The sequence below is a fragment of the Plectropomus leopardus genome, chromosome 24 (genome assembly GCF_026936395.1).
Source record: "Plectropomus leopardus strain MGB_pleo_1.0 chromosome 24, ASM2693639v1, whole genome shotgun sequence".
In the NCBI taxonomy this organism is placed as follows: Eukaryota; Metazoa; Chordata; class Actinopteri; order Perciformes; family Serranidae; genus Plectropomus; species Plectropomus leopardus.
The window spans coordinates 8,115,392-8,129,958 of record NC_142199.1 but is presented as its reverse complement, the minus strand read 5'-3'; the positions used below and the strand labels follow the sequence as shown (position 1 = coordinate 8,129,958).

At 41.7% G+C, this 14,567-nt stretch overlaps 1 protein-coding gene across 3 annotated transcripts in view; it reads right to left on the bottom strand.

Moving 5' to 3' along the window:
- Nucleotides 1-14,567, bottom strand: part of LOC121963010 (receptor tyrosine-protein kinase erbB-4) — a 312,568-nt gene that overhangs the window by 43,491 nt on the left and 254,510 nt on the right. For 2 of the 3 annotated variants that reach the window (XM_088074549.1, XM_042513368.2), the window contains exons 18-20: nt 8,418-8,540; nt 7,718-7,816; nt 1,833-2,018 (exon numbers count right to left, since the gene is read on the bottom strand). In XM_088074549.1, coding sequence (XP_087930675.1) covers nt 1,833-2,018; nt 7,718-7,816; nt 8,418-8,540 — 408 coding nt within the window. The remainder of the gene's footprint in view (nt 1-1,832; nt 2,019-7,717; nt 7,817-8,417; nt 8,541-14,567) is intronic. The other variant, XM_088074550.1, reaches the window with a different exon arrangement.

The window sequence follows — 14,567 nt, the reverse complement described above, 5'->3', positions numbered from 1 at the left end:
ATTGAAGAAACGACAGACAACACTACAATGAGAGCATTGTTGTTCTAACGTAGAGTGTTTTCTATTTCTACCCAGAGTACGCTCTGTGCTCCGTGTGATGAAACGAAGAATCAAACCAAACCAAACCAAAAATATATTCCAACAGTGCTCCCAATAATGGCCAAAACAGAGTCAATACATGGTTGCAAATGCTGATATTATAGCGAGCTGCCACAAATAATTGAATCTGTAGGAAATCCTGAAGATATATACCTCAGAAAACAAATAAATCAGAAAAGCTTTCAGTAAAATCATGTCTCCTTACAGATAAACATGTTTAAGAAACACCCAGTCTACATGTTATAAATATCCAGGTGCAAAACACTCCACTTTTACAATTTGCCAAATATATATGCATCGCTGTCAGCATGATCACAAATCCAGTTAAATCCATTGTGGTTTACCTTGGCCACATTCAAATACAGTGCTCCCTTACCTAAAACAGATCATTTTACATTTTATCTGATTCGGGATCAGATGAATGTTACAGCTGTGTGACTGTATGTTGTGAAATCCCCAGGCCGCTTTTCCCTAGTCCCTTTACATATGACGGGTATAACTAAGGATAATTTCTGTTTAATTTCATGTCAGCTGCCATAATCACATGGGACAGACCCTGTTTGCATTTACACTTCTAGGATGTCGGGCAGCTATCTGATTTATTCAAGATATATGAAGCAGAAAATCTGCATTTTCTGTCACTGCAATGGCGGCAATGGCCACGACTGCATAATATAATGACATAAACATTAATGTTTTATTGAGACACTGTTGCTCAGTTTGTCTTGAATTTTGGCCTGCAGTAAAGCAACAGAGACACTCTGTTCATATACATTGAATATCTGGCCTGACCAGTCAAATAACTGACTGAAATTTTAATTATACAATTGTGGCTTGGAGGCATAGCTGCACTCAAGCAGGAAACCTCAACGGGTCAGACCACACATCATCAGAATACACATGAGCAAACTTGGATAGGATAAAGTCTTTAGAATATTAACAGTTGTTGAATAAAAGCCTATCAGGCTGATCAGTGCCAGCAGTATATCAGCCAATGTCAGCTTCTGCTTCCAGAGCTGATGGGGGGGTTGCCTCTGTATCACAGCAGATGTCTGCCTGCACAGCATGTAATAGCAGCCGAGCACCCTACTGCCATCCTAGGAGTTATAACTCAGAGAAGTTAAATCTCACCCAGCAGTTACACTATCAAGCAGTCTGGCTGCATCGACTTAATTTGCAAACAAAACACAAATGTTCTTTGGGTAAGCAAAAGCACACACAATATTTCAAGCCTTACTGCTGTTTCGCCGATTGCAAGTGCAGATTTTGTTTGTGCAGCGGAGATAGGGTGTTTAATTCATTAATTTCTTGCGCCGTCACTCAAGTGTAATGCGTGTAGATGTGCTGCTAAGACGGAGTTCAAGGCAAACTCGGCCTGTCTGCTGCTTAACAACGTCAGCGGTCGATCGTATCATTGTGAGGGACTGTGGAAATGATCGCTGTGTCAAGCAGAGAGGATAATTAGGATCAACAGGATGAGATTTATACTAAAAAGTCAACAACAATAACCCCAAAAACTCAGTATTGGTTTGTAAAATGACACATTCAGCCCTTATGACTGAACTTGGCAACCTTCGTCATGTCAAGATTTGTCACATGCTGGCTGGAGACCCATGCGACAATAACATAAACCCATGAAATCGATTACGACGCTCACACCTGCCAACACATACAGTGCACACACACTGCCGCACCAGATGCCACACTCCTCTGACCTGATTGCCGTGTCTTACCTTGGCGATTTGGACACACCAGTTGAGTAGCAGCTGCGATCCGATGTTGTCCTTGTGCTCGTGCACGTAGTCGAGGAGGCAGCCGTGGGGCATGAGCTGCGTTACCAGCTGGATGGTGGGGCTCAGGCAGACGCCCAGCAGACGCACCAGGTGGGGGTGCTCCATGCTGGCCATGATCAGGGCCTCCTGGGTGAGAGGGGGGGGAGGATGACAAAGAGGGACTAAGAAGACTGTTGCATTTCATGACTGCAAATACAGGAGTACACTCTGTTCCTTCTCCAAACATTCGTCATTACTTGTAACAAATGTGGCAAATGAAAATCGCTGACTGAACTTCATGAGCTTGGTCGTCGGATGTTCTTGCTTCATGTTTTTATATATAGGGACAAGAATCAGCTTTTTTTGTCAACAGATTATTTTATGAGAATTTTTGCCTTTAGATAGGCAGGAAATGGGGAAGAGAAAGAGAGGTGACAACATGCAGCATAGGGGTGTTGGATGTCATTGAACTAGGACTACTGCTAAGGACTCAGCCTTTAGTACACAGGGTTCTCACTTTAACCATGCTGTAGAAAGAAAACTGGATACAGTATTAGAGACGGGGCCCTCTTAATTCCCCATGAAAGCTGCTCAGTGGCACACGAAGCCAAAAAAGTGCAACTTCATCATTATAAAATTATCTGGATCTGTTTACTACAGACTTTTGCCAGCTGAGCGGCTAAATTCTGGTTTAGCCCTCCACTAACTTAAATAGGGATAAAGTGATTTAATTGTGCAGTTCTTCTAGACTTTAAGAAGGATCAAAAGGCTCAAGTTCTGATAGTGAAACTAGTCACTTCCCAGAGGTTGTGACGCTTGTATCAACTGATTTACAGATGTCTCTCTCTCAGTGTCAGTAGTCGGTGACAATGTTGGTGAGAGGCTGACAGTGACAGTACATATTGTATTTGTGTGCTTTATTGCAGCATCGGCCTTCATGGTGGTCCTGATGCTGCGTCATTGTTACTGATGGATACTACATCAGAAATGGTTATTACAAGATGTTTGTCATATTTAATGTTCACTAAATTATAACAGGCCCAATGGAGTTATGTTGGACGCTTACTAATCTGCTCCAGTGGAGCTTGAATGTGGACAGGTGCAAGTCACCCTGTGCACATATTAGTGTCAACTGTTGGATGTTAATGTATCATATTGTTTGTGTGTTTATGTGTTTTTCCTCTGTTTTTACACTTGCTGCAACACAAATTGCCTTCTCGGACAATTAATAAAATTGGACTGAATAGAATTGAACTGAATTGACAGAAAAGGGTATTTTTTTGACCCAATGGCATCACCTGACGGACCCAAAAGTTGTATTTGGCCTGAGCCCAGCACACTGTCTAGGGCCTGGTACTTTTGTACTGGATATTTAACTGGCATGATTTCGTGGCAATCCAAGCCTTTTTTTGTGTGTTTGTGGGTGGGGGGTTGTTTAAGGTTGAAATCTGCAGATCTTTACAGGGGCAAAATGATGGACCACAACCCAAAAGGACCTGGTAAATTCATTCCAAGATCAAATTGGACCCAGTATTTTTTTTTTTTTAAATCACCCAATTCATTTTTGCCTGAATAATCACAGACCTGACTGTGATTATCCAACAAGAGAGAGACACAAGACCCAGGAGGATGGGTCTATTTTCTGGGTCTGACAAAACTTGGTCATTTAAATGCTACTAAAAATGCTGTTCTATTGCTAAAAACATTACCATGTCAGTTACAACATATTATTATTGCATATGCATATGTGTAACATATTCAACAATTACAGTTTGTCTACTTTTATTTGAAATTGTGACTTATTTATGTGTTGTTGTTGTGTTTCCATCTTTCCTCCATTCCCTCCAAGTCTGCTAGTCCCATTTTTTTTTTTTTTTTACCTTATTGTCTCTCTTCTAATCTTATCCTAAATCGGCCTAATTATCATGAAAGTTACACACACGGTGCTTGTGCATTTCTCTCTGAATGAGTACTAATGATGGGTCTTCTCGTATCCACTCGAGCATTACAAGTAATGGTAAGCAGACGTGGAACCCACAGTAACAGCACTGGACGTGACTGAAGACAATAAAAACCTGGACCCAGACCAACATGTCCAGACTTGGATATTGGGTCCACGTAGGACAGCACATACTTCTAGTCCCATCCCTGGGGTTGAGAGCTGCTGGTTTAGATATTCTAGTCATCTACTAGTATCAGCTTCTAAAGCAGAATTCATGTCTGTCCATACATCAGATATCCCTGGATAATACTGCATCGTATTCTAAAGACTTCCTACTGCAGGTTGAGTTAGATGCATAAATTAAGACTTGTGGGATGATGACTTTATCTGCATGCATAGCATCTATCCATGGAGTATTCCCACTGTGCGAGAAAATCCTGCAGAAATCTTCCTCAAAGCTGCACGGATGCAGTCTTTCTCATCTATATTTTATATAAAACACAGAAATGTTGCACTGACACTGAAACAACATCAATGTGAACGCCGCATATTCAATAATGTCTGGTGTCGTCTAATACAGAGTCACTATGTGTTTGATTTCATAAGCTTCTATCCGGTTTGATTCGGCGTGTAAATGCATTTTCTGTCTCATCCCTTTCGGCAGCAGATGGACGCAGAGGTTTGAACAGTTGGGACTCAACGTTGGGTAATTGTTATTGCGGAGCTGCAAGCAGAAGGATGTGTGGTGGTGATGAAGTGTTATGATGGCGAGGGCTGATACTTGTGGCCGGCGTGGATATGCATTAGCAGAAGCTGCACTTGGAGTCATTGCTTAAAAACACTCACTCAATTCGTACTCTATCGTCTCTCTCTCACGCACGTGCTCTCTCTCACACCGACTCTTGGCGGCTCTCTAAAACACTCCACGATCGCATGCTCAAGGACAAGCTCTCTCTCGTGCTGGCAAATGGTCGAGGAGGGGTATATCCAGGCTTGGCCCCCGAGGCGGCTGATAGATAGATGAGGTGCCTTTTTAAATTTAGGTGCTAAAGAATGAGCTTAGAGGGAGAGTGGTGGTGGTGTGGGTGTGAGTAGATTAATTCTAAACAGGAGGGGGGCAATAGGCCATAGAGAGGCTTTTGGCACCATCAGTGCCCTGATTTAAACAGAGCCTCGCGGCCCAAGGTAGTGCCACTACATCTCCACTTCATAAAACCACCTGCTCCCCCACCCCCTCCGCATTATACAACTCCGGCCACCTCGACGCCAGGAACACCTCGAGATCAAGAGAGGAAGAAAAAGGGGAGGGAAGACGGGGAAGTGTGTGTAACAGAAAGAAAGAGAGCACTTTTATTCTCACTCCGTGATCCCAAAAGACCTGCGACTCATAAACTACGTCTGGCTAAACTCTTCCGCCCGCTTTCCACTCCCGTTGTGTGTGTGTGAGCGTGTGTGTTTGGGTTTCTCTCTCATCTCCCTGAGCGCTGACCTCCATTACTGCCGGCTGACCCTCCTTTCCCATCTAGCCCACTTGCTCACTTTCCCCCTCAAACACACACATGCATACGCACGCACACACAGGGTGATATACTGACACAGCTCTGCAAAAGTGGTGCGTCTGTGTGTAAAAGTGTTTGCATGCATGGAAACACGCTAAATTACTATAAAATTCTAATTTATATATTTTGCCCACACAAGCAAATCACCCTGCAATACCACGTGCAAAGGCTTCTGTTGTAAAGTGTGTCCTGTTTGGTTATGTGTTTTTGTATGTGTGGATTTTTTCGGAGTGTGTTTGGAGCTGGCACTCCAGTGGCTAGTTTCCCAGTGGCGAGGCGTGAGCCTGCCTTTAGATTGCTGTTTAACAAGCCGGCAGACAGAGCATATTGGCTCTGGATGGACAGAGACCCCCGCTGGGAGAAACAGGGGAGGAGGAAGAGAGGGAAAGGAGAGAGAGAAGAGGAGGAGAGGAGGGAGGTGAAGGGAAGATGCAGGGAGGGAAATAAGAGAGAAAAAAATGGGTAGAAAGGGAAATAGGGTAGCACTGCCATGATGCATCAGTAATACGACAATTATTTTTTAATCGGTTTATCATGTATAAAATGTTGGAATTCCTAAAACTCAAGGCGACGTTCTAAAATTCAAACAAGTTTTTACAAGAATTAAAAAAAAATTGCAGAAGCAATTCCACACTTTTTAGAAAGAGTGCAAAAAAGTATAGAAGATAAAGTTGGAAGAAGTGGTTAGTTAGATACCAAGGTGCAGAAGATTAAAACGTGTAGGGCAAACATCCACAATCATATTGAAGATGAACCACAATCCTTTTGCAAACACTGCTGATAAGTAAAAAGCCCAGTGTCTACCATACACTAGAGGACTTTGAAAAGATTTTAAAAAGCGTGTGAGAAGTCTGTCACTCTTCAACATCATAAGACACTATCAGTTTTTTGTCACGCCTTATACGATTTTGCAAAGACTGGGTATCTTGCAGGGTCACAAACATCTAGATTCCTTTTGAGATTATTTCCCATCCTGCTCCTGGTAGAAAATATTTTGCTAAACTCTATTTAGGAAATATAACATTTTAACAATTCCTTACACATCTGCAAAAACACATCATTCAGCACCATCACATCAGCAAATAAAAGATAAAGGAGGTCATATGTCGACAGTATCCTTGTCCTTGTCAATTTGGCATCAGTATAATCCAGGGTTCCCACACACGGTGACAGACAAAATAATAGACAAAATCAAAATTTTTCAAGTACCCTTATGAAAAAAAAAAAGTAGACCGACTTGCCCAATTTTTACAGATAAATTTGCTGTTGTATGATATTACATGTAAGGTTATTCATGGATGATTTTATAACAATGTCATTACACAGAAGAAAATTCCAGAATTTTTTCTATAACTTTCAATGATTTTGTCTAATTTTGTCTTAACTGTGAAGTTCAATGACTTTTCCAGGTTTTCCATAACCATGGGAACCCTGATCATCTCTAAATATAAACTGTATTTAAGTACAAACATTACATTTTGGGTTTTGTCTCCTCAACATGTTCAAGCCTTCATTGCTTGCTGCTTTTTTACAGTGGGAGGAGTCTGGGGGAATGAAATGCAGACTGTTACAAAAATTAAGATTTCTTGTTCACTCCACAACTCACAACCAGTTTCTTCGCCTTTTCTGCCGTCCAAGAGAACCGAGACTTGTTCAAGTTCTTGTGCCTCCCAGGAGTCTCCTCCATGTTTACTGTCTACCCGGTTTGCTGCTTCACGTTTGGTGCTGAAGCGAGCACAGCTATCGATTGTTGACGATGATTAAGTCATTATGATTGAAAACGTCCGATAAAATTAAACATGTTTGACTTAAGACAGCTCAGACTGAGTTTTATGAACACTGTACACCAAACAATCGGGTAACGAAAACTTGATCCTAACCCCACCAACCCTTTAGGTTTTATTCTGACATTGGAAATGTTTTTATGACAGTGAAGTCACTTGGTGTAAGGCCGGTATAAATGTGTAAAAAGAAAGATGGGTAAAAGAGAGACGAAGACGGGAAGAAAGGAGAGGATGGAGGTGACAAAGATAAGGTGGGAAGAACTGCTTCCTCCCAGCTTCCTCCCTTCCTCCTCTTCTTCTCCTCCTCTATATTCCAATAAAGCCATATCTCATAAACAAGTGCTGTTTTTTAATAGAGCCTGGTTCAATACATGCCTGGCTGTACAGCACAGTGGAGTTCACTTTATTACCGGGCTCTGACTGAGATGCTGCTCTCGTAAGAATTTACCACCGAGTGCACAATCCCACAAAGTGACAGGCTTGACCGTCTCCATGACAAGGCTGAGGCTTTACGGCTCAAACACCAGAGTGGACACAAATTGTTGCAGTATAAATACTCACGTCCATGAACTCCACGTTGGCTTTGGGACCGGTGGTCTCGTTGAGGATTTTAATAGCCACAGGGATCTTCACTGTTTCACCTTCTGGGACCCAGATGCCCTGAAATACACAAGTAATCACCATAAATGCAGACTCAATAAACATTCACAGCAAAGACCCTGATGGGTTTGATGGTTACTTCCTGTGTTTAATGACTAAAAAATTAAAAAAAATATAATCTACTTTCTTAATAGACTCACCTAGTTATAAACATGGCTATAAATTGATCTTACTCAATGAATGCAGATTAATTTTCATAAAATATGGCTTTTAAATCATACAGGCCCATCAATACTTTAATTGAGAGGAATTTAAAGCCGCTGGTAGAAAAGGCAGTATTTATTCAATGAGTTTGCCGAGTTTCGGGGTGGTATGAATAATTTTTGCCAAGGGCAGTGAAGTTGGCAAGCAAACAGCAGTTTCCGTTCCAGGTCCTTGAGCCGCCCTAGGCTCATGTCTGTCAGAAAACGCTGCTACAAAAGGAAATGTTTATGCTTATTGTTTAGGTTGTCAAGCAGGCTTGTTCCATCTGTGAGGGGGCATTGAAAGGAAACTTTTTGCTTGAGTGTGTCTTCTTTGCCATCTAGCTGACTCACTGATGTTTGATTTGTAATGTGGAGGCTTCACATTTGAATGGGGAGTGTGTGGGTTGTGTGCTGACCTTGTAGACGGTTCCAAATGCTCCAGAACCCAGAATCTTGACCCTCTTCAGCTCCGTTTCTTTGAGGATCCGCAGCTGAGCCTGGTTAGGGGCCGTTCCGCTGGGGGTCAGGGGCTCCACCAACTGACAAAACACACATTAAGACTATTTATCCAACTTGTCACCTAGTTTTGTGCCAAAAATATGAAAAACATTCCTTTTGGCCACTGCCTTTGATCAAAAACCTGAAGTGTGCCCTTCTTTAGCTTGAAGTCAAATCATTTGTAACCTCTTCTAATGGATACTAAGAGTAAACCATTTATCTGTTAACTACCAAAGGTCACAAATTTGCATTCCCAAGGATAGCGAAGGTATTACCCCCTGCACTCTGACTCTGACTGGCTAGTGCTCATTAGCTGTGTTTACATGGACTCTTTTTCTCAATCTGATTGAAGATTTCAAATCAATTCAGCCAACCATGGAAACACCATAGTATGTCCTCTAATACAATCTGGTGTTTACATGCTCCAATGCATGTACATTAAGTGACATTCGCAAAAATTATGAATATAGCATCTTTACAGGGCTGTCAACTCTTGCATTGACCACGAGACACATGCGTTCAACACTTTTCACATACTGTCACGCCAGAAGTGCATCTTCTTGCAGTGCAAAAAAAATAACATATAACTCCTGACAGCAGCACAGCGCTCTCTCCCTCTCCTCTTGCTCACCTGGGCAGGAGTGAATGAGTTACTATGGTTACAGAGCCACTCAAGCCGATCAAGCGTTTGCCGTACACTTTGGCTCCAAACGCATTTCTTTTATTTTGATGATGACATTTCGGCTCTCAGGCCTTTTATTCTTCAAGATCAACAATCATACCATCTTAAAGAAGGCATGAGAAATCAAAAACAAAAGCAGTGCATATGGAATCAGAGTGTGCAACACTTGTTTTCTATAAAAAATTCAAATTCAAATTTCCTTAAGATAGCAAGGGACTTGCTCACTATACTCTGCCTCTGATTGGCTTACCCTGACATTCTTAGACTAATCCTAATCAATCAAACCATTGAAGGCAACGAGTGCAAGCCAGTCAGATGTGGAGCAGGACGGGTCATTCCTCAGCTCAGCTATTGCTTGCTATTCTAGGAAACATAAATTTGCTCCAGCTAACCAGTGGAGACCAAATAATGGGCAGTGGGCATTATGTTTTCCCATGTTTACATGATTGGCCAGCTGTCCATCAGCAAAGCCAATAGAAAAAAATGAAAGTCAAAACATTTATTTCAGAATGCAATAAAATTTCACCACTTCTAAATGGACAGGTCTCTGAAACAAGGTGCAAAATACCACTGAATCAATGGAGCCCCCCCTATCAAGTTGCCCATTGACCGGTGAGTTAGCACTTAAAGAATGCTGGTCTGCAGAAAGCATGATGTTACACAGTCTTGCACAGCAGATTGTGGCTTGCACCCTTAACACTGGTTTGTAGCCCATCACTAAAACTAAAGAAGAAAAGGCAAAGCCAAATTAACCAAAACTGACATTCCCACCTCTTTCCCTCAGCACTCTGACTCTTAAAAAAATGTATTAAGAGTGTGCAGCAGTGTGAGGCTGTTCTTTTTAAAATAATAAGTAAAAAGCTAGAGAGAGAAGTGCAAGGTGAACATCAAGGTTTATCTCTGGCAAATAAATAAGCAGCCAAAAACAGTGACTGCCCTGTCCTGATAGTCCTGATTTTGGAACGAACACACGCACGCACACACACACACACACACACACTCTCATTTATGAAACACAAATAATTCAGGGGTGTGAACGTGAAGTTCTGTCAGAACTGGCAGTTACTAGTGTGGACCGCAGCGTGCCCGCCGCTAAACAAATCACAGTCTGGTGTCAGCTGCTATCACAGCCGACAAAGAGTAGCAGCTCACCAGCTGTGCACATACAAAACAATTCCAATTCAAGGTTATGACAAGCCTTCTCCACGCCGCCTGGCTGCCAGTAACAGCTGACACTGAACAGCATCCCAGCAGCTGGCCGGGCCACCCGCCTCACCACTCGCCGCTCCACAAAGCCTCGGCTACTAAATATAAAAGAGCAGGAGCTGGCACCTGTAACCGAGCAGTGAAAAGATCTGAGCCAGAGGGAAGGAAAGGCCGCACACACACAAATATGCACACTGAACACATGCAGATACACGCATGTACAGTACACGGATTCACAAATATTGACAACACATGCAAATTCATATCAACACCAAACACACGCGCACATGCGCACATATCAGACCACAAAACACACACCCACACACAAGAAGTCAATGCTTCTAATCAATACACATCTTAATGGGCCTATCAGCCAATCGGGTCCCTCATTCGCGCAGTTTATCAGTGGCACAATCACCCAGCTCGACCACGGCCATCAAACAATATAATGAGACAATATATCAGTCGGTCAGCCATACAAGCACTTACTTAATGTGAAATAAAACCATCAGCACAATAGGACTGGTGATCGCACCGCCGGGCCGGTTGGCAGAGTGGCTGACATTGCCCGCAGCTCAGCAATGACACGCCGTTTAATGGCTGTTGTTATGGCCGGGGCCTGAAGGCGCCACAGTGTAAGCCTGCTGAGATGTCACTGCAGGAAGTTGAGTTAGCAGACGGGACAGTGGAAGGAAGATGAGGGATAAACGCTAAGGGAAAGTGAATGACATGACAGGAGGAGGCGGTGAGAGCGTGACTCAGTGACCGTGTGATGGTGAAAATCTCCAACTCAGCCGGGCATTTACTCCACTGTGTCCAAAAATCTGATTTATCTTGAAACAATTATAAGATAGGGTGTAAAAAATCACCCAAAAACTGAACTGGAATCTGAGCAAATTTTTTTTTACGATTGAAGATCGTGTATTATGATCAAAAAGCCCCAGGAAAGCTATTAAATGACTATTTTTGTGGTCAAGAATGAACTGCGTCTCAACTGATAAACTCATATCAAGCGACTTTTCGAAACTGTGCTTACCCTTTTTGATAAATTTAAAGCAATCTGACTTTCGTCCTTAAATGCATACAATTTTCATAAAATGGAAACTATGAATCTTTAGCAAGTAAAACAAGAAGGACACAGACACAGACGAACATATAGCCAATACTCAATATATCTAACTGAGTTTCTAGGAAAAGATGATTAACTTTAGGTAATGCCATGAGGGAAAACTGTTGAATTTGATTAAAAACTGCAATGTCCACAGAACATCTTGTTGTCAAAACTTGTTGGTTTGTGGTCTCTTGGCACCACTTTCTAAAAAGTATAATTAAAGCTTTTGACAACTTATCTTCAAATCTTAAGTATATTAATTATCAAATATTTATATATTATCTACTTACCTACTACTACTTTTTATCAGGTTTAACTGACAAAACAAAAAACACCCACCTTCAACTTGCCTCACATTTACTTTCAAATGTTGCTTAATAACTTGTTTACTTGTTTAAGAATTATATGGCAAGCAGAAAGTGATACATCAGAGGTCCAAAAATCACAGAATGTCCAAAGTCTTAGAAATGCCCTTAAATTTTCAAATTGTCCTGAAATCGTAGAAATTCCCTAAAATCTTAGAATCGCACTGAAATCCTAGAAATATGCTTAAGTCCTAGAAATGTCCTAAACATGTCCTTCAATCAAGAAGTGTCCCAAAATCCAGAAATGTGCAAAAATCCAAGAAATGTCCTAAAATCCTAGAAATGTACTAAAATCCAGAAATGTCTTATTATTCTAGAAATGTCCTATTATCCTAGAGATGTCCTAAAAGTCTAGAAATGTGCTAAAATCCTAGATATGTCCTGAAGTCTGAAATACCTCCTAAAATCTGAGAAATGTCCCAGAATCTTAGAAACATTTATAGGGCTGCTGCGACTGGCCCCTGGCCTCCTGTCACTTTGCATAAGTGGTCACAAAGCAAGGCAGGTTGAGCACAAGGTACAAGTTAGATTTATTATTTTTAAATTTAATTTAAAAAGTGAAAATAAAATTTGTCCCTAAATCCTGCTCCATCTTTTGGAGACGAGGGAGGAGTTGAGTCATTCTCACAGCCTGGGGAGAGAAGCTGTTCCATAGTACGGATACTTCTGTGTCTTTTCTCAGACGACAGCAGGGTGAACAGACTGTGGCTGGGGTGAGTATCCATGCTCGATGTAAATGGATGGATGGCAATAGTCTGTCTTATTTTAGTGCTCATACAGGTTAGCGTATGAATTGCTTGCATCTGTCTATGCATGTCTGATGGGAGGGGCTTTTGACAGAGAGGGAGATGCAGGAGGAGAGCTCTTATTTATTTTTTGCCTTTTTCAGAAAACTACCTACCCTAGCTTTAAGCCAAGGTGACCCATGGGGTGAGCAGAGTGACCTATTAAGCGTTAGGGGTGCTGTGTAAGGCCTTCAATTGAACCTATTACACAGAACCTATTAAATGAAATATTAAATTACATAGATGCCAACTCTATTTACAACAACAAGAGAGTCAAGCTTTGGTCATCCGCCTGGTATTTGGCCAAAGAGCATTATTAGCATCAGTTTGTTGGTGCATGAATAACAAGAAAACAAGTGATGCTGTAGATGCAGAGAAATGAAGAGATTCGGAAAAGAGAGACGAGGCGCAGGGAGGAGGTGACAGAGCAGCGCTATGAGCAGATGGTGACAGGCTGTAGCTGTTATTGTTTCATTAGGACAAAGCCGGACTGGACTGATGAGGAGCGGAGAGGAGAGGTCTGTTAAATAAGATGCACACCCATGGCCTGAATAACTCTCTAGAGCTCGTTCTCACTCGCACACACTCACCACGCCACTTTATTTACCAGCTAATAATGCACCTTGCCTTAGCCAAATTAGCCTCTGAGCGGAGGATTCAGAGGCTTCATTGGTACAAATAAGCAGTAAGTTTGAGCCTCGAGCAGGAATACATTCACAGAATTATTGTGTATTGAGTAAGTAAACAATGTCCTCAAACATAAAGTTGCACTGCCATCCCTCGGGTATTGGCTTTATTGTTAACATTAGCCATATAAAATGTGACATTTGTTGTGTTGTGTTATCAAATCAGGTGAAATACAATTGCTGTGGCACAAACTTTTGCCCGAAAGGAGTCACACTGCGTTGAGCCAGGTCTGTCCATTTTCCAGTTAACATTTTGACTATTGTTCCTGTTTATTCCACAAATACAGGACTTAGAAAAGAACAAAAAAAAGAATTGTTTGGGGAAATAATGGAGGGTATAATAAAAGTTTTGCTCTCTGTTGTCACAGTGGCATAATAGTGATCAAACATGCTCATGAGATTTGACTTAAGTAACAAAAAGTACAATACAGAACAGATCCAGAGAGTAGTTTTAATGGTAATTAGGCTAAACTAAGTGGCTGAGGGCATGTAAGGTTACAACACTGTTCAATGCAACAATGAGCACCTTATTTTCCTTCATAAATTTGGGGTATCTCGATGGCCCAGTAAAATATTCTGGTGCTATACTTAGGAAACCACAATGACAGAGTGAGCTCATTAGGACCATTTGCGCATGATAGCAGGAGAGTGCGCTTATCAGTATGCAAGGACATTCATGCTTGGTATTAGTGAACCCGTCCCAGCAGCAATGAACTCACTCTTCCTCCAATTTTTGCATTATTCTTTACTGTAGTTACTGAAAGTGAATTTCTGTGGAAAGCTTTCTCTGCGAGAAATTTTGTTTAGTTTTTGTTTTTGGAATTGGCAGTAATACACATGCTCATTAACTTGTTAATGTTTTCTTTTTGGTGTGGAAGATAAGAAAAAGAAATACACAAGTGTTCTAAGCAAAAGTAGGTACAGCAAGCCCCAGTGCACACTAGTAACCAGTTTTAAAGTAGATACACACACACACAAACACAAACAAACACACACACACACACACACACACACACACACACACACACACACACACACGCACACACACACACACACACACTTAAACTAGCTACCGTATATTGTCTTTTCTGGTTGAAGGCACTGCTCTGTCTCCTCTCATCTGTCTCCTGATTGGCTCAAAGTGCATGATCAAGCGAATCAGAAAGAGGAGTTCAACGTGACCATGTGGGCATCAATGGTGAGACAATCAGACAGGCTGTAAATATGCCTGCA